This window comes from Gopherus flavomarginatus, chromosome 5 (assembly GCF_025201925.1).
Source record: "Gopherus flavomarginatus isolate rGopFla2 chromosome 5, rGopFla2.mat.asm, whole genome shotgun sequence".
NCBI lineage: Eukaryota > Metazoa > Chordata > Testudines > Testudinidae > Gopherus > Gopherus flavomarginatus.
This window is the reverse complement of record NC_066621.1, coordinates 86,657,533-86,677,432: the sequence shown is the minus strand read 5'-3', so window position 1 is coordinate 86,677,432 and position 19,900 is coordinate 86,657,533. Positions and strand designations below refer to the sequence as shown.

At 52.1% G+C, this 19,900-nt stretch overlaps 1 protein-coding gene across 4 annotated transcripts in view; it reads left to right on the top strand.

Moving 5' to 3' along the window:
* ARHGAP1 (Rho GTPase activating protein 1) overlaps window positions 1–14,221 on the top strand; it is a 32,086-nt gene extending 17,865 nt beyond the window's left edge. For 3 of the 4 annotated variants that reach the window (XM_050955422.1, XM_050955419.1, XM_050955420.1), the window contains exons 4-13: window positions 4,321–4,408; window positions 4,746–4,877; window positions 5,455–5,541; window positions 6,241–6,339; window positions 7,195–7,302; window positions 8,782–8,858; window positions 10,293–10,370; window positions 11,154–11,282; window positions 11,653–11,756; window positions 12,987–14,221. In XM_050955422.1, coding sequence (XP_050811379.1) covers window positions 4,321–4,408; window positions 4,746–4,877; window positions 5,455–5,541; window positions 6,241–6,339; window positions 7,195–7,302; window positions 8,782–8,858; window positions 10,293–10,370; window positions 11,154–11,282; window positions 11,653–11,756; window positions 12,987–13,166 — 1,082 coding nt within the window. In that variant the 3' untranslated portion in view covers window positions 13,167–14,221. The remainder of the gene's footprint in view (window positions 1–4,320; window positions 4,409–4,745; window positions 4,878–5,454; window positions 5,542–6,240; window positions 6,340–7,194; window positions 7,303–8,781; window positions 8,859–10,292; window positions 10,371–11,153; window positions 11,283–11,652; window positions 11,757–12,986) is intronic. The other variant, XM_050955423.1, reaches the window with a different exon arrangement.
* The last annotated feature ends 5,679 nt before the right edge of the window (window positions 14,222–19,900 follow it).

Here is a 19,900-nt window from a genome sequence, read left to right as displayed (position 1 = left end):
GTGGGCTTTTCAAATAGCAGAGAAGGTATAACACAATACAGTGGCTGGAAGCTGAAGCTAGACAAATTCAGACTGGAAATAATGTATAAAATTTTAACAGTGAGGGTAATTAACCAGTGGAACAGGTTACCAAGGGTCGTGGGGCTTCTTCATCACTGGCAATTTTGAAATCAAGATTAGATGTCTTTCTAAAAGTCTGCTCTGAAAATTATTTTGGGGAAATTCTATGGCTTGAGTAATACAGGAGGTCACGATGATCACAGTGGCCCCTTCTGGCCTTGGAATCTACAAAATGAATATAGTACTATTCTTTGCATACCATTGTGCATTGTTGCACTCCAAAGGTAGCTGCACTTCAGTGTTGGATGAAGTGATTCTTTGTGTGTCTGGACATCTACGTGTGATGTTTGTTGTGTGCTTTGGACTCTGGGTGCCGTATAATCACTTATTGCTGGTTGTTTGCTAATTGAGTCATTGCTGAACATACCCCATTTGGGAGAGGAGGGGAACAAACGAACAGTGGCGTCATTAGTTCAAGGTCCGTGGTTGTGCCTAGTGGAAGCAATAGCTGTTTGCACTGCAAATAAGTGGCTAAAATGTAGAGACTTAGAAATAAGATTAACCTTGCATTTTCAGAATCAAACGGTACAAGGAATGGAACATCTGTCTGAGATCAGATATGATCTGCTCTCTCCAAGGCAGAGGCCACCTGGAGGCAGTTTCCTCAGCTAGACAAAAGCTTGTCGAATTGGCTGCAGTTGCTCATTGATAAATTGGAATAAATTGATGATTCAAAGCCCCCTGAATGCTTGGGAGCTGGCTTTGCCTTGGCTGGAAAGACCAGTCTGTTCTGAGATGGAAATGGGATTTGAAAGCAGTTTGTTTCAGGTGATTTATAAGTTAGCTGACTGAGCTCAGTATAGGGAAGCTAAGGAGAAGCCTTGGCACTGGTGGTATGTTGGTCTCAGTATAGTTCTCCAACTGCCTTCCCTAATTCCCTTACACAATGTACTATCCTGATTTTGGAAGGCAAATCTAGCCATGTTTCTGGAGCTCTCTGAGGGATTAGATGCTCCTTTCTGTTTACTTTCTTCTGGCAAGTATCTAAGAGAATTTGTCTTCCTCTCTAAGGCTGGTCCAAGGACTGTACCTTGGTCCTGGATCCATAGATTCTAAGGCCGAAAGGGACCATTGTGATTATCTCGTGTGACCTCCTGTATAACACAGGCAACAGAACTGACAGCACCAGGCATTTTCACCAGGACTCTGTACTGATCGCAGTTACAGGCACTGCCTTCTGGGCCCTAAGCATTATCTGTCATGTTGCTCCAGTGGCAGGTGTTTAGGTACTGTAGTTTGATTTGCCCTTAAGGGCTATGTACTTCAGCTAGTCCATGTCTAGTGATTTGCCAGGCTCAGAAATCAGTTTCTCGAGGATCTCGGTGCAGAACTCTGCTGTGGATATTACATCAGTGCAGAGCATTCACAACAAAGGCATGAACTTGGCCATGCTTGGGCTCCACTCCTGACTCCTGTTGCTCAAACTGGCCTTGCCTGAAAGGCAGTTAAATGTGGACCATGCGGCTATTAATGGAGGGGTGGCCTGGAGAGAATGCGGTTCCCAACATATGGCCCCTTTCCACACTGCGTACTGGGATGTGGAGTGTCTCTATATTTTTATCTGGGCCCCCATCATCACAATGCCTAAGAGCATCACAAACATAAACAGATTTATACTGCCAACACCCTGTGAAGTCAGAAAGTATCCCCATTGTACAGATGAGGAACTGAGGCACATAGAGGCTGACCGACCAGTCCACACTGGGAAGCTGTAATAGTGCCTTATCCACCAGCCCATGACTTTGCAGGCTATACTTCCATTTTCAATATGAAGGCAGTTGCAATGTACCCATTTATACACAGTGGGTGTATGGCAAGCTGTCAAGAAGCTTCTTGGTTAGACAGAGTTTGGGCACCCATGGGATAATCTGTTTGATGTTGGTGTTGTGGCCTGGCTGTGGCTGTGTACAGTTGTTCCCAATGGTCTCTGCATCACCCTCTCCAGGTCTTGTGTATCTGCTGGGTACCATGTCCTTTCTCAGTGCCTTCTACCCCAGCATGTCACTGTTGTGTTCATGTGGTGGTTGATCACCCCCACCTGACCTGTACCCAGAACTGTCCCCTAGTGCCTTAGTTGTCTCCCTAACTTTTGTACAGGGACTGGGTTGTTTATGTGGGTGAACTCCACATTCTTTTGTATTGTCTGGTGAGTTACAATAAAATATCAGTGAAAAGGAAAAATGAGAGCGAGAGACTGCAGAGGAAATCCGATCTCCCCGCCAGGACTGCGTGGATGGGGTTGAGGACTGCTGGCCCCTGAGAGGTAATGCTTTCTTGGGTGTTGTGGCCACAACTCACACACATGCGGACCTGTGGCTGCTCTTGACATCAACAAGCACTTGCTTCAGTGCAGGCAGGCATTATTTCTGCAAACTTTGGAATTGCCCCTTGTTTGTTAGACATGATAACCTGCTTTGCTCTGTTTTGACTGAAGATCTCAGTTGCTGGGCGTTGATTGTAATAAAGAGGCAGTTGGGGTCCAAGATCCCAGTGCAGGGTTGTGAAGAGAAGTGGCTGGCTGCATGCCCGTTGGGAGGTGAGTTTAAATGCTGAACCGGAGAAATGAGGGGACTCAGTGGTTGTGAATGATACCGGGCAACTCTATAGTTTGAAATGGGGAAAAGTTTCTACTTCTTCTCTATGCGGCAGCCTTTGTGACATTGTTGGTGCTACTTAGAACAGTGTGTATTCTCCCTTCTTTCACTGGGCAGGGACATGCTGCATTGGCTCACCAGGAAACTGAGGCTCTCAGGACAAGGTTTGGTGTTCATTGTCCTTTAGGGAAGCTTTTCCCACCCCTTCTTGGGATTTGAAAATAAACTACTCTGATGGAAGTGGATGAGGAGGGCTCCTTCCTGCAGGTGATATATGTGTGCGTGCTGCACTGAGGCTCTGTGTACCCATGTGCTTAGTGAATCAGTACAAAGGAGAAAAGCTCAAGATCATATAGAGTGCAGTTCCCTCTATCCCCTCACTCAAACTCTCTCCTCATCTCCCTACTAGAGCTTCATTCATGGGGCCACATTCTCTGTTGCAGAAGTCCACTGAGGTCATAAGAATTGTGTCCGGTGAGAATTTGGCCCATGATCTGTGAAACCACAGGAGAGGATCAGGGAGCATTTCCCTAGGGTGGAGTTCTTCTGGTGTGATGAGAGCTGTTCTTTGCTGGGCTTTGAGTTGGGTAGGGTTGTCCCCATGCTAAGTTTGGTAGGATCACACTGGATGTGCCAGGTGATCTCTCCAGAAGAGTTTTAGGGTATGTCTACTCAGCAGCTAGACACCCATAGCTGACCCATGCCAACCAAGTCGGGCTGGGACTGTTTCGTTGCTGTGGAGACATCTGGGCTTGGGCTGGAGCCCAGGCTCTAGGATTCTGCAAGATGAGAGGGTTATGGGCCAGCCATGGGTTTTTCTTTGTTGTGTAGACATACCCTTAGGCTGCATCAGGTGATAAAGCCAGTAAACAAGATTGTTCTGCAAAACACTTGAGAGGCTCATGGTACGAATTCCTACTTCTCTAGGATAGGCTCTGGGGAGGAGTGGGGTAAGACCACCTGGTGCAGCCTGCCCCTCATCCCCTGGCTCTGCTCTGCTCCATCATGCCCAGAGCCAGCCTATCCTTAATGCAGCTTTACCCTCTTCCTTAGGGTGTGGTCTGATTTCAGTGTGCATGCAGGAGAAAACTTCAGTTGAAGCAAGAGCAAATATGCCAGGAGAGAAGCACATAGCCTGAGCCCATGCTCTGAAGCCTCTGTGTTTGCGAGGGGAAGGTCTCCCCTCCACCAGGAGTACTCACATCTCTGTAGCAATGCATACAGCCACAGTGCTGCAGGTGCCCAACTTTGGGCAGTCTCTGTTTCTGTCTGGGGCCACTGTGTGGGGAAGGGTTCCTGCATGCCTCAGGACATCTGAGTGCCACATCCTGCCCTTTCCTGCTGACTATGTGGCATATACGCCACACTGGCTCCAGACGTCTTTCACATTACTTGCTCTTAGGGCCCTGGGTGCTCTCAGATCAGTGCCTTCCCCCACCTATGGACCAGGTGGGCTTTGCTAAGGCAAGCTGTGTTGGTTGCTGTGAAATCCCAGGCTTCTGCCTTGTGCTGGAGGGACACGGACTCCTGCTCCATTGCACATGTGCTGCTGGGAGCCCAGTGTTGTCCCTGAATCTCCCTGTGATCTCTGGCATTTCATTCCCAGGTGATGACAAGTATGGACGGAAAGTCATTTTGTTCAGTGCCTGCCGGATGCCGCCCAGCCATCAACTTGACCATGTGAAACTGCTGCAGTGAGTACTGCTTTGGGGGCGCACTGCTCCTGTGACAGCCTGGATCTGAGACAGTCCCTGAGCTTTGAGTCCTAGGGGACAGATCTACAGGCAGCAGCTGCTTTGGCTGGATATGTGCACTCTGTTACAATCTCCAATTAGGTGCGGACTGCACCCCACACATCCAGCCAATCCCCAGCCAGAAATTGCCCTCCTGTATGCTCCTCTCCCAGGGCACAAGTGCCTCCGTTTCTGCAGTGCAGCAGAATTTTCCTTATGCCAACTGTGGCCAGTAGAGAGCAAGCTTATATACATGCCAATGCATGCTGCGAGCTCAGAAGTTCCTGTGTCTTCCCAGGTATCTTAAGTTCACGCTGGACCAGTATGTGGAGAGTGACTACACATTGGTGTATCTGCACCATGGCCTCACCAGTGAGAACAAGCCGTCCCTGAGCTGGCTGCGGGATGCCTACCGGGAATTTGACCGCAAGTGAGTAGGTGTAGCCAATGGGACAGGACTCCTGAGTTCTGTACTACAGTCTGACTCTCTGTGTGATCCTCTTTGGAGCTAAACATGTCCTAGGCAAGTCCTTTCCCCATCTGTAACTTGGGGATCATGATCCCTCCCACATCTCTACCTGCTGGGAGGTGGTGGGGATGAACTGATGTTTGTCAAATGCTATGAAGATAGAAAGTTCTATAGACAGACAGAGTGAGGGGTACAAACCGCTCTTGCGGGAAGTTCTCCGGGTTAGCAGGGGGCTAGTAAAGGCAAGAGTCAGTGCAAGTGTCCAGGCCATGTGACAGCTTGTCCCCTCATGGGGCAGTGCCTCATTAGTGGAGTCGTGGGGTGGCAAAGAGCAGGGGTTGAGGTTGTTGGGTGGCTGAGGGCTGGGAAACGAGGGGAATGGGGTTAACACAGGGGGCCCCAAAAAGGGGCACAGTGTGCTGAGGGTGTGAAGAGAGGGACTTAGAGCACCAGGGAGCCATTTGCGGTCTTCAGCTCATGGAGCTGCCCAGCTCCCCAGCCCAGGCAGAGCTCTCCCTCACTCGGCTTCCTTTGGCAGGTACAAGAAGAACATCAAAGCGCTGTACATCGTGCACCCAACAATGTTCATCAAGACTCTGCTGATTCTCTTCAAGCCTCTGATCAGGTAGGGGTCAGCGGAGGCTGGCTCAAGCTGCCTGGGTGCAGTGGGATGTGCAGCATTCCTTAGCAGGCCAGGAGGGGAGCACAGGCTCCTAGCTCCTCCTGTGCCTGTGCTGGTGACTCCTGCATTAACTTCTCAGGGGATATGCCTCCCATTATTCCTGAAAGATCCAGACATAACAAGAGCCCCTCTGCTGGGGCCTGAGGAACTCAGCCCCTGCAAAGGCCACAAGTCCCAGGCGTTAGCACCAGGACAAAAGGCGAGGAGGAGAATGAAACCCAGAGGGGCACTATGTTCAGTGTGTCACCAGTGAAACCTCAGCTCCATGGGCCACAGCTGAGAAAAGGAGCCGTCTCCGGCCTGCTGCAGAGCCCAGGGAGGGGCAGTGCTGTGCTGTACAGAGCCCATCTTTGCCAGGCTTTGAGCCAGGCTGTGGAGGAACCTTAGCATTGCCTCACTGAATATGTGGGTTGAGAGAGAGCTGTGTTGCGTGGTACCCCTACTGCTGAATCTGTCCTGCCTCCAGCACTGCCAAGGCCCCTCAATTCTGCCCCTCAGGCCCCATGATATTCCAGCTCTTGGTCCCCCAGACAGCTCTGCTAAGGCCTGCTCACTCGTGCTGGTCTTGCCCTGGGCTTCCCCCAGCTCTGCTGATGTTAGTCACTCCGGGTCCCTCATGGAGTTGCTTGTCCTGTTTTGCAGTTTCAAGTTTGGACGGAAGATTTTTTATGCAAACTTCCTGGGTGAGCTGGAGGAGCATGTGAAGCTGGAGCAGCTGGGGATCCCAAGCCAGGTGCTAAAGTGAGAGCATGCGGCCTGCCTACCCCTTATCCACAGCTCCGTGAGAGGAGGGAAGATGCGGGGTGGGGAGACAGTGGCAAGGGGGAAGGAAGCAATGGGGAGGGGCCTTGTTTTGCTCCCAAGTGATGGTTCTTCTGAGGTAGCCTTGCCAAGATGCCTCAGAGAGGGGGCTCTTCCTAGCTCCCCTTTCTGCCTGTCTCCAGCATCAGTGCTTGGCTCAGGCCCACTTGGCCCCTGTGCTGCCTCTGTCTCTTCTGCCTCTTGGTCTCCTCTCAGGCAAGTGACTTTGCCCCTGGGCATCTCTCTGCTGTCCCTCCCTGTCTGCTACTGCCTGTGCAACCACTTTGCTCAATAGCTCCATGGGGCCTTCTCGCTTCAGCTCTCCGCTGTGGCCTCCCAAAGGTGCTTCAACTGCACCTCCAACCTGTTCGGATCCCTGTGGCTTTACCTCTCTTCTACACGTACACATACACCCACATCCCATCACCGCTCGTCTTCCAACAAACTTGCCCTGACTTCCTAGCTGCACGGTCCTATGCCCTGTCGTTTCTCTGTCCATCCCAGCAAGCTCTTCTGTTTGTACATATTCCTCCCTCCCCCCGTGCTCCCTCTGCTCTGCTGGAGGCTGAGCCCTTTGGTCTTGCTGCCCCAGCACTCCTGAGCTGCCCATCATTGGAGTCAGCAAGTACTAGGCTAGATCTGTCTTTGGGGCAGTTCCCAGTGGGTCAGCAGGGGCTGGGTTGGCTACGTCCACAAGGCAGTGGAGTGGGTGGTGAGTGTGAGATGGCAGGCACTGGTGGGTGCTCCCTGTGTGAGATGGGCTGGTTCCCTACCAATCTGTCTCTCTTACTGCAGATATGACGAGTACCTGAAATCACTGCAGAAACCCTCTCAAGTGCCTCAGAAGCCGACCCCCCCACGCCCACCCCTGCCAAACCAGCAGTTTGGGGTCTCTCTGCAGCAGTGAGTATCTCAGAGTTGCATTGCTTTGGCTGCTGAGCCAGCTAATGCCAGGGCCCTGTGTATAATGCAATAATGCAGCTGCAGAAATGGCCTTGAAATTGCCCATTTCTTGAAATTACTGCAGAATCTGAATTGTCATTTAGAAAAACTCAGTTCTCTAGCCCAGATCTTGAGCTACCCTCTGTCCACCTCGAATCCTGGCCTGCCTGATTTCTGGGCTGGTTCTTGGTGTAAACTAGGCTTCTCTACATGCTGACAGCTAACAACCCCCAAGGGGTTGTTTCAGTAACTGATGATTCACTAGGGTGCCAAAACACCCCAGCTACACGCCTGTGTGCGTGGGACCTAGGAGTGGGAAGGGCTGGAGTACAAGCCAGGATGGCACTTCTGTGCCATATGAGGATTCCTGGAGTTGGAGGATTCCTCAGGGTGCCAGCTGAAATGGCATTAGGCCTGTGTTGTTTTGCTGGAGTAGGGCAGAGGATCTGACCTTCAACTTTTTCCATAGCTTCGATGCTGTTTTAATAGAAGGATTCTCAGGGACATATCCCCTCCCATTCACCCTTGCCTCTGCTTCCCCACCCTTTCCTGGTCACATCACATCCTTGAGATAGCTTCAGAATTACTGGCATGGGAAAGTGACATCAGGAAAGTATTTTTTACTGTATTTTTAGCTTTTAATGCAATTTGGCCACTGGAAATGAAGGGGAATCAGCTCCATGTGCTCTGGCAGTTCTCCCTGAGGCAGTTTGGGAAGTGATTTTATAGCCCTTCTGGCTGCAGTGAAAGCCTTCCAAACGTGAGTTCAGTGTAACCAGTGCAGTGACTGCTGGCTGAGCTTGCAGGCTTCCTGAACCGATCTCTCTCAGAGAGGTGACTTGGCCCATTCTTTGCAGTGGGGGTTTGTCTCTGAAGCCAAACGATGGTGATGTCCATATCAATATTAGATATCGTGTTACTGATCAACTTAACTGAACCAGCCGGCATTTGTCATTGCGAGATGTAATGGCAATTGTTGGAGAGTAATACACAGCAGCTAGCTGCTGTCTAGGTGGATTCCTGTATTTCCCTCTCCTACATTTAAACTCTCCTCTGTCCCTGCCTAAAGCGGAGAAAGAAAAAGGAATTGCATCCTGCAGAGCCACCTCAATTGTTTCCTGGCCCCTTCCCAGCAACCAAAGCCTCCAGCTTGGGCCCCTGATGCTGGCTGTAATGCAGTCAGTGCTCCTCAACACAGACCAGCAGTAGGAGGCAGCATAACATACTTGTATTGTAGTATCAAAAACATGAGAGGTGCTGCCCTGGTTGGACTGGGCTGGGGAGAGGGAGGGGGAGCAGGCTGAGGGGCAGAGAGTGGGACAGGATTGGGTGGGGAGAGGGATCCTGCAGAGGTCCTTGCTATGTACATATGTCAGATGTGATGAGTTGCATGTGGGGGAGAAGTAACTGGCAACCTCTAACCTTCTGTTCTCCCCACAGCCTAAGGGAGAAGAGCTCTGATCAGGCCCCCATCCCGCTAGTGGTCAGGGAAACCATTGCCTATCTGCGGGAGCATGGTGAGTGCATAAATGAAACCTTCAACCCAACCCAGTACCATGCAGGTACCGTCTCCTCCCCTTCCTAATGCCAATCAGATCTTTATGAAACAGAGGGAAAATGCCCGTAGAACAATTTGGAGCCTAAATACGAGTGGTTGAGCCAAGAAGAGAAATTTTGCCATGCCCTCCTTCCTGCACAGTGTCTGGGTGTGACGTTCACCTCTGGTGTTATCTGGACTGATGATCTGCTAGGTCACGCCAATCCTTGACTCTGGGAGCCATCCTTACCCTGCTCTGCTGTGAGAACCCCCACTCCTGGGCTGTTCACGCCTCTGGCATGTAAGCTGCTTCTTGGATTGTGCAACTGACTGACTAGCCAATATCTCCGGTCCCAGACACAGCCCTAGGAACCTCCATCTTGCAGTGCCCAGTTATGCCCGCTGGATGCTGCATGCTTATATGAGTTCATCAATTTAACAAAAAAATTGATATGTATCAGGCATGTTATCCCAAGGGGAGCCTCTGACACACTTCAGACCAAACACACTGCTTCAGGTAGAATAAACAAACAAATTTATTAACTATAAAGATAGATTTTAAGTCAAAACATAAGTCAGATTTGGTCAAATGAAATAAAAGCAAAACGCATTCTAAGCTGATGTTAACACTTTCAGTGCCCTTATAAACTTAGATGCTTCTCACCACAGGCTGGCTGGTTGCTCTTCGGCCAGACTCTCCCCTTTGATCAGCGCTTCAGTCGCTTGTGTGGTGTCTGTAGATGTAGGTGGAAAAGAGCGAGCATGGCAAACGTCTCTCCCTTTTATCATGTCCTTTCTTCCCTCTTGGCTCTGCTCGCCCCCCACCTTCAGAGTCAGGTGAGCATTACCTCATTGCAGTCCCAAACTCACCGAAGGAAAGGGGATGACTCCTTTGAGAGTCTAACAGATTCTTTGTTGCTGCCTAGGCCAGTGAGGTTGGGCTGGGTTTGTCCCATCCACGCCCTGATGAGCTGTGAATTGCCTCTCTGCTCTTGGAGAGTTTTTGCCTGGGCTTGCTTTAAGTCATGAGGATACATTTTCAGCCTCATAACTATATATATAACCTATAACATTACCATAACAATTATTGTAACATCACTATAACAACCGTGCTCAGTGCATCATGAGCCTTCCGAAGACACCTGACATGACAAACTTTGCACTGGATACCACACCATCATTTTATAAAGATGAACATGGGAGTGTTGAGTGTTTCCCCCGAGGTACAGAGCGTCACACTGGGCATGGGCAGTGCTCTCTCCACAGCTGTGTGTGGAGGTTTCCTGTGCACATGGGAGAAGCTGGTGCTTTGACAGCCTTGCTGTGTGCTGAGGCTGGCTTGGAAGGGTCGGAGAGCTCTGTATGTGACAGGCCTGGTCTGAGCTCTCCCTTTCCTTCTGCTCTCTCCCCCCAGCTCTGACCAAAGAGGGGATTTTCCGGAGATCAGCTTCCACACAGATGGTCAAAGAGGTCCAACAAAAATACAACATGGGTAAGTGTCCCTCCTCGGGAGAACCTTTCACCGTGACCCTCCACTTCCCCCAGCTCTCACCTCCAAGTTAGAGTTCTCTGGTCCTCACCAGTCCTGATGCTCAGCCTCTGCTCCTCTGCACTGTTCCTGTTCTGGGGCTCTGCTCTCATCAAGCTTCTTGCGCTGCTCCCAGTGCTGGGGAATATGAGCTCCATCTAGCACTACACAGGAGTGTGTGCACAAGTACCTCTTTGGATCTAGGCTGGGATCCAACCAACTCATTCCACTGTGATCTGAAAGCCTGTTTGAACGCTTCTCTCCATCCTGCTGACCAAGGGGGACTGAACTTTGTCTGTAATCTGCCAGAGGAATTGTGTTTGAGCAGTGCAAAACGTGCACCCCCCATCCCTGTTTCAGGAGAGGCTCCCTGAGGAGGCTCCCAACCTGCTCCCTGAGGAGCTGCTTCTGTTTCCCGGGGCTGGGCATGCTACCTTCCCATTGCTGCCCTGTAGAGTGAGACCAAGACCAGAAAAGACCCCTGTTTGGGGTGAGGAGCCTTGGGGACATTGGGCTGGAATTGGCAGAGATGTTGCTTCTGTCTTCTGGGCAAGTAAGTTACCTGCATCTCAAGTGAGTCTGGCCCCATGCTCATCCCCAGGGAGCTTCTGCTCCAGAGCTGAGCTTTGACACCATGCTCTGCTCTGCTGGTCTGGAGGGAGTCCTTCCCCTTGCCCCTCTACCTTATGCAGTGTGCTCCTGCTCTGATAGATGGGCTCTGAGCCTGTGCCTGCTCTCGGTCCTCAGGGATACAGGTGGATTTCCAGCAATACAATGACATTCACCTCGCTGCCGTGATCCTCAAGACATTCCTGCGGGAGCTGCCAGAGCCCCTGCTCACCTTTAGCCTCTACAACCACGTCGTCAACTTCCAGAGTGAGTTGGGGGCAAGAGGGCGCAGGCAACTGAAGTCTGAACTCCCTGATGGCAGGGATCTCCTACAGGCTACCTCAGACACACAGTTACGCCCCCTGATCCCAGGCTGTGGCTCTGGTGCCTTTCCAAGTAATCCAGGCAGCATGGATGAGCCCCCATTGCCAAGGGAGTCTGCATGGGATGGGGAGGAGAGAGAGTCCTGCTTGGGGTACCTGTGCATTGTGAGCTGGGCTCCTATCAGAGGAGCCTCCCAATGTGAGTCAGGGTTGCCCTATTGCCTGATGGAAGCTGGAGGTTCCCCCCCTTCATTGGCTGGTGTGAGCTAGGGTCTTGCTCACCTACTTACATGCTCCGTGTGTTTCTCTTTCAGATGTGGAGGAGTCGAATCGCGTGGATGTTGTTCGTAAAACCCTCCAGACCCTGCCCGAGGAAAACTATCAAGTGCTCCGTTTCCTGATGGCCTACCTGGCAGAGGTTTGCTGCTGCACTTGGCTCTGAGAGGGTCTCCTCTTAGCTCACTACACCTGGGCCCAGCTCCGTTACTGCCCATTCCCTCCCTTCCCAACACACATGCTGCCCAGCTGAGAGGGAGCGCGGCTTGGGCCAGGAAACCACCCTTCTTTATCCCTCCGTCCCCCTTCCCCAAGGGTTGGAACCGGCTCTAACTCGTCAGGATCAGGTAGTTCCTCCCGTTGGGGTGGGGGGCAGAGGGCAGGACAGCAGCTGAGATTAGAGTGAAACTTCCTTTAGCGCAGGTAAAGACCAAGAAACAGGTGTGCGGTGAGAACGGGATAGAAAATGAGCTCCAGATCCTGCCCTATTGGACTTGCAGGGAGCTTCCAACTACTATGGAACTGCTCTACTGAACCAAGTCTATCCCCAGCAAAAGGGGCAAAAACCCCCAGGTCAAGGTGTCTCTGTGTGGCCTGGAGGATGAGATGCCAGCTGGTGCAGAATGTGGCAGGGTGTCACTTGCCATCTCAAAAGCCCTGCAGATGTTGGGCCCTGTATATCACTCATGCCATCCCTCCCTGACAGTTTCTCTGGGCCAGGGCGGAACCCTGGACTCTATTCCCTGCCTTCCCCATCCCTTCCAGGCCTATCTGTCCCCTTCAGCTTTTCCAGGGTAGGAGAGGGTTGGGGTAATTTAGGGTCATGTCCACATTAATTTAGCTGATTTTTGGTGTGGGCTGGGAAGTTGCTGTTCAGTTTGCACCTAACACTCATCAGCAGAGGGTGGTTAGAGCATAGGCCTGGGCTCATGGCTGCTGGAACCCTTCTCCTGCTCTACCTTTGTCATCATCTGTATGGCAGCGCCTCCTGGAGAGCCAGGCTCAGGGCCCAGCGAGAGGCGTCCCTGCGGTGGAGATAAGACAGACAGTGTGAGAAAGGAAGGGCTGTCATCCCCATTCACTGGTGGAAAACAGACACACAGAGACCAGGTGACTTGCTCAGGGTCCCACAGGGAGTCTGTGATAGAGCTGGGAATTGAACCCAGGTCCCCTGAGGCCCAGTCTAATGTCTTCATTGCAAGCCTGCCTCTCCGTCCCAGAGGCCCTGAACTGCTTCATGTGCCTCAATTTCCCTCTCTAGGCTAGGCGCCTGAGCCCCCACCGTGCCGTTGTGAGGCACCAGGGAGGCCAGAGGGCTGATGCTGTTGTTGCTGCTCTGAGTCATTAGGGGTCCTCTCTCCCTCCCACGCAGGTCTCCACTTACAGTGACGTAAACAAGATGACGAACACCAACCTGGCCGTGGTTTTCGGCCCAAATCTGCTGTGGGATAAAGATGTAGCCATCACCCTCAAGGCCATCAACCCCATCAACACCTTTACCAAGTTCCTGCTGGACTACCAGGGGGAGGTGTTCCAGGACGTGGAGGCCTGAGCCGGGGCCCGTCCACACTAGCACACTGTGCCCACCTTCCCTCTCCCTCTTCCTATCTTGTTGAAGCCATGGCCAGGAGCCTGCAGCACAGAGGGTCCATTGGAGCTGCTGAGCTGAATGAGGGCTGTGAGAGTGAGTGAGCAGGCAACCATTTGCCAGAGGTTGGGGAGGGGAGCTGGTCTCCCAATTCCTGGGAGTGGAGTCTTGTCCCCATGGCCATTCTGTGCAGCTCATCCCTGGCCATGCTGCTCTACTGGGGGCCATTCCCTCCTTCCTTCCCCTCACAGGTTTCTTTCTGCCCTCCTCTCCTCCCCCCAGCAGCCCCTCTTCTGTGCAACTCCCCAAGATCACAGCTCATTCCTCCTGCCTGCATCACCTGGGCAGGACTTGGCTCGAGTTGTGTGACAGGAGGCTCCCTGTGCCAGCCCCTCCTCTCAGGAGCTGAGTGCAGTGTCCTGGCTCCCTGCCCCTACCCAGAGCAGATCAGGTAAGCCTTGTGCTTCAGGTGAGGACAGCACCAGCTGCTCCTGGGCTAACACCAATCCTGCCCTGGGCTCACAGCAGGTGTGTGAAGGAGAAACTAACTCTCCGGGGGCTGGGCCATTGGGCCCTGCCAGAGACTCTGTGAGGGGAGTTGGCTTAGCCCCACCCCTTGCTGACACTACTACCCCGGGGAGCTATGCCTCTCCAATGGGCGCTAGCACACACTGCAGGTTCTGTTCACCTTCACTAACAGGGCTGTGGTGGGCATGACTACTCAGATCTGGCTCTAATGGTCCCCTTGACTTTGTCCCCGGCTCTTGGTGGGAGGGTTTCACTCCAGACACGGCCTCAGTGGGCATGCGCTGCCTGGGGATGTGGGGTCCCCTTTGTAATGCTCTGTGATCAGTGAGCTTGTTGGAATCATGCCAGGGACAAGTGCCCTGGTGGCACTTGACTCCCCACTGCCAAACACCACAATTGACACTTCCCTTCCTTATGGCTGCAGCACAGGAACACTCCTGGGTCCCTTGTTTGTCTGCTGGCCAGCCCCTGATTCCAGCTGATGAGTGGAATTTTTTCCAGCAAAGTCAGAATGTGGCCTGAAGGGAAGGGCCCGTGCACTGAGGCCAAACGTTAGCCGGTGTGCGAGGCCTGGATCACAGGAACCTGCCCAGGTGCTGAGCTCTCATGTGCCAAAGCCGCTAGGGCAGAACTGTGCCATGCAGCATTCCCCTAGCCTTTGAGGGGAGCTGCTTGGATGCACTCCTTATGTGCTAGGCGGCTAGGGAGGGAGCTGGCTGTCTACAGGCCAGGCTCAGGAACAGAGCAGGCCAGATCCCCTCCTGAGGCAGTTGCACTGCAGTCACTGCCTCAGGGTTGATTTTAGTGTGGAGGGATCCCCTCTGCCTCTGCCACATGCTAAAGTAACAGGGAGCTAGTGTTTCCTGGCCTTGGCCTGCGAGAGAGACGCTTCCACGCTTGAGCGATACTCTCCGTTTCTAGCCTCATTCCCCAAGACCCATAATTCTCGTGCCCTGCTCCCCTAGGCCAGTCCTGCTCCCAGCTGCACTGCAGCAGTGGGGAAACATTGGGACCAAGCAGAGCTCGTTTTATAAAGTGGCAGTTGATCTGCTTTTAATAGGATTTTAACCTGCCCTAGAAGCTGACCGAAGGCTGATACCCTGATTTAAAAATCCGACAAACCTGCTGATGAGCATCAGCAACAGGAAGGGGGTCTCCTGCGAGGCCCAGGAGCAGGGACCTAGAATTGGCAAGAACTCTGTCAGGCCTGCAGTGCAGCCCAGGCCCAGTTCGGTAGCTCTAGCTATTGCCGATTGATTGACTGCTCTTGGGATGACCCACAGAAGGGTGAGATGGGCAAGTGGAGGAGCAGAGAATATTGAGGAGGGCTGGAGAACAGGCTGTGCACAGCTTGGAGCCACCCATCCCACGCTGGCTACTGAATGAATCTCTGTGGGAGGCGGAAGGGCCCATGGTGGGGAGGGACCAGGCCTGGAGCTGAACATGCTGCTGTGTGAGTTGAATTTCTGGGACATGAATGCCCTTTGCTGTGAATAAGTCCATAGTGATGGGTTGGGTGGGTCACATAGGGCTTCTAGTTCACCTTGACTTCTGCTAAATCCAGCATGGAGGATAGATCTGCCATGGAGGCTTCTTGGGAAAGCTGGAGGGACTCAGTGCTCCTATTGAGGTTGGGTGGGGCAGTGCAGGAAGAGCCCTACGCTTGCCCCATGTTAGGTCATGCTTAGTGGGACACTCTGGAAAGGGGTGTTGTCTGCGTGATCACATATCATAGCTTCTGTCTCCCTACTCTAAAGGGAGCATCCCCTCCTGCATGTATTTCAGAGTGAAGCTAAGCTGGGTTTGCTGATGTTATCCGGGCCACAGCTAAATGTTTGTTGGCTTCACTGTCCCCAGAGGAAAAGCCTGCTGGCCTCCTGGGCAACAGCCAGAATCTTAAGGCCAGTAGCCCAGAACAGAAATTCCTCATTGGCTGGGGCACAAGGACCTGGCTGCAGGCTCAGCTGCTGCTGCCTGCAGTGAGTTCCAGCTGGAAGCACTGAATCCTGATCTGCTCGGTGTTGAAAAAAGCAGGGCTGGGCAGCCCAGGGGCAGGGGCAGGCTGAGGCTGCACTTGGGGAAGGTATTTCCTTAGCCTCCCAGAGACACTTTAACAAAAAAAATTCTATGTAGTTAAAACTCCTGAGTTTATGGGCTTTCCCACTGAGTGTAACGGGACCTGCTGCAAATCCCTGCGCTAGGGGATAACCCAGCTCCTGGGGCAGAGCCCTGCATAGGCAAGGGAGTCGACTTGGAGAAAAGGCAGGCTCTTGGTACTGCAGATGGTGGGAATGGGCTCGCAAGGTCTTAGGAGCACTCCAGTGTAAATATTCCTATTCCTTTACCCACCCCCTGCCTGGTCCCCCAGGGCTGCCAAGAGGCCTGGAACAGGCACAGCAGTGCTGGCTACTTTGTTTCTGCAATTTATGCTTTGGGATGCCTGTTATGAAGATACTACTCTTGTGGCTTGTGTGTGAAGCTGTGGCCTGGGCCTGACTGCAGCCCTTGGCTCCCCACGCCAGGTGGCAGGTGGGCAACCGAGTCCATGTCTCTGCCAACTCAGGACTGAATTGCCTTCCTAGTCTATCCGTCTCCTTGGGTGTACGGCCTGAGGCAGAGCTGGGAGGGAGGCAGCATGCAGGTAGCTAGAGTGGCTAGAGGACCAGCCTCAGCCCAAGAGACTAGGCTCTAGTCCTTGTTGCCTGTAAGAGGTGGTTGGTGGCAGGTTAGAGACTCATGGTTACTCTGTGTATTTGTCTCCCACAATGTGTCTTACTCCTGCGTACAGCTGCCCAAGAGCCTCTTCCCCAGCGTGGCTTCCATATTAAATATTGACCATAGTGGCCCTTTGAGGGTGACGTTTTGTCTCCTCTCTGTGCCCTGCTCTGCAGCACCCAATTTCCCTCCTCCCCTCATTCCAGTGGTGTCTGAGCAGCCTGGGCCACACTTCACAACTGGCCCCAGCTGTCAGCCCTCTGTCCGTCTCTTCTGGAACCAGAGCCTTTGGGTGATGCAGATGAGGGCAAGGTCAATTTGATGCCTTATGGTAAGCAGAGACCTCTGAGGGCCAAACTAGCCCCTGGTTGCTCTTTCAAGCAGTGGTGCTTTAGTGCAATTTACAGCTTTGCTTTTTGTTGCTGGTGTTCCCTGCCTTCTCTCCAGTTCATGTTGAGCAGGCACAGGGCTGGGGTTTTTACTGTGACGTCAGTTCACATCTACGTTTATTTCCTTCTACACTGCACCAATCTTGTATTTCACAGTTTGCACTTTTTGTATTTCAATAAAAACCAAAACTCAGCCCCAGACCATGGTTTATTTCTCTGAGTGCAGCCTTTGGGGCTGATCTACAGGAGAAAGCAGAATGGCTGGTTACTCACCCAGCTACAACTGAGCAGAGGGCAGAGCTGTGCATGGTACATCATCCTTGTGCCTCTCCATGGAGTGTACGCACACTTATGGACAGCATCTCTTCCCAGACTCAATGGGCAGGAGCCATCTGCTAGGCCACTTGGTGCTAGATCCACAAAGGGGACTCGCACTGCACTGCAACACCTAACTTTAGGCACCCTACTACCCCCTGAAATCCCAAAGTCCAGGTTAGGTGCCAGATTCCCTATGTTGTGCAGTGGGAGAGTTTGGTGCCTAAGAACAGGATTCACAAAAGCCAGAGGGCCGTGCGGAGACCTGCCTAAACTAGCCAGCAGGAATGATCAAGGAGACAGTTGGGGCCTCAAAAGGTAGTTATGTGCCTTCCTCCACTTGGGACTCAGGGCTGGCCCTCTTTCCTGGTGATAGAGCTAATCTGCCTTAAGCACTCTTACTGGAAAAAAGTGCTGCTGCAGCCCCCACAGCTTCACCACTGGCCCTCAGGCCCACTCCTTTTCTGGACAGGTACACCCCCAAGCTGGAGAAGTCAGCTGACAGTGTGCCCCAAGTTCACTTTGGATCCAACCCTGAAAGGCAAGGACAGTAAGCTCTGTGCTTTTCACAGACGTAGTTTGCTATAAGCACAGAAGCCCCAGGGCCTGCCCCCATTTCAGGCTGATTGAGGGTCTGCCCCTCCAGGCAGTGCTAGAAGAGGCAACCGCACAGGAATCTTAATGACTGTCATGAGGGATTGATTACTAGCTAGTGACACTAAGTTCTTCCCTTACCCCTAAAGAACTAAACCAGAATAACAGTGAGCATATGGACAGGGTGCTTCTACCACCTCTGTGGCTACTCTTTTGCTCCAGTGCTTAGTAACCAACCCCCCAAGCTGATCATTACGATTTCAGAGGGAAGGTCTTTGCTCCTGAGCTGGCAGGTCAGATGGGAGCTAGGACAGCAGCAAATTTATTAAAGCTAATGTCAAAATTATATAATATACAAGTTAAGAAAAGAGAGTTTCTGTATCTGGGTATAGTGCTTAGCTTATCCAAAAATACAAAGTTTAGTTTAAAAGTCAGAAGATACATATAGTGCATAATCTGAAATAATCCAAATTTAGGCAAATAACTTAGCAATACAGTTCAGATATTAACATCCAAATATAGGGGTACACGCATGAAAAGTTATCCAGAGAGTTGGCTGTAGAAAGCAAATATAGCAATCAGTGTAGATTATCCCTCAGTAATTGAGCATGTAGGAGACCGTATCCCTCAGTAAATACAGTCCAGTGGAGAAGTATTTCAGTTACTCTCCAATTTTGCTTCTCAGTGGGCTCCAGCTCCTCTCTCCTGGTACTGCTGATGCCTGGTGATGTGTTCCCTCGACCACCTGCAGGCATCTGACATTACTACATTAATCCCCACACCAGAGCAAGGGAAAGAATCTTCTTAACAGCTCTCTTTGCTGAGTTGTTTGAAGGGAGTGAGACATTCTGCACAGGGTAGGAACTGAGTACTTGGGAGGGTTTGGGATATGGTTTGGGATATGTGACATGTCAGGGACATGCAGCTGAAGTCTGGTGAATGGGCACCTGAGGTTGTTGTCTGTTCTTTTTCACCCGCTGCTGCTTAAGCTGCCCTGGCCAGTCTATGGAATCAGCTATGTAGACAGGCAGTGCATTGGCCAGGCTTGGGGACACAATACAACGGCACCTTTCCTGTAGGTGGCAACTCTGGCCTCCAGGCTGGATCTCAGGGCCAGCAGCAGTGGAGCAGGCCATGATGTAGAGCAGACACCTGACCTGTAAGGGAAGGGGGAGATGGGGCTGAAGCAGTGTCACCTTCCCAACACGAGTGAGATGGCTACAAGGCCGACGCTATTATCCAGAGGACCTTTGGCTTATGCCCACTCAGTCCTCTCTCCTCTCCTTTAGCACTCTGCACAGGACAGAAAACCCCAGCCTTGGCCCTCCATTGTGGATGTTAACTCACAGTTGGCTGATACATGGGAGCTCAGAATGAGCCTCTTGAAGGGCCATAGGAATACAGCCCTTGTAAGGACTCGGAGCGGAACCCACCCTCCACACTCCTTCCACCTGCGGAAAGGGCCTGACCCGCAGAGGGCCCTATTCCACACACAAAGTCCTACATCTCTACTGCCCCCAGGAGCACTCACACCTGCTAAACTTGTCAAGGCTGCTGAAGGGGTTGTACCCCTGGTGTTGCCATTGATGTAGAAGGCAACTGTCCCCTCAGTGAGATTCAGCCCCTGCCAAACTGTCTTCTCCCAGAAAAGCTCCATGTAGGGCCAGCTGCACACTATGCGCTAACACAGCCTCTTGGAGGTGAGGCCCCAGTTTTTGTGAGCTGGCCTGGCAGCAAGACAGCAACATATCATGCTCTTGGTACATTGCAGCCTGTCAATAGGAACACGACTTCCTGGCCTGCTGGACCCGTTCAGGTCACTGGGGCTCCTAGGCAGAGCATGACAAACACTTACTACAGTGCTGTGTAAGGGCCCCCTACTCTTCATTGGCCCTTACAAACAGCTGTAAACAGTCTGTGCCCTGAAGAGCTTGCAATCAAAATACACCAGCCAGTGGGGGAGGGGTAGAACACAAGCAGAGTGAGCAATATGATAGTAACGAACAGCACACTAGATCCATGACTAGTTTGTGGGGGCGGGGTTTGGTGTGTATGTGTGGGGGTAGGTTTACTCTGGCAGGGGTGGTGGGGGAATTGAGGAAATCAGCCTAATTTGGAAGGGATGGTGACAAGGCTCAAGTCAGGTGTAGTGTGAAT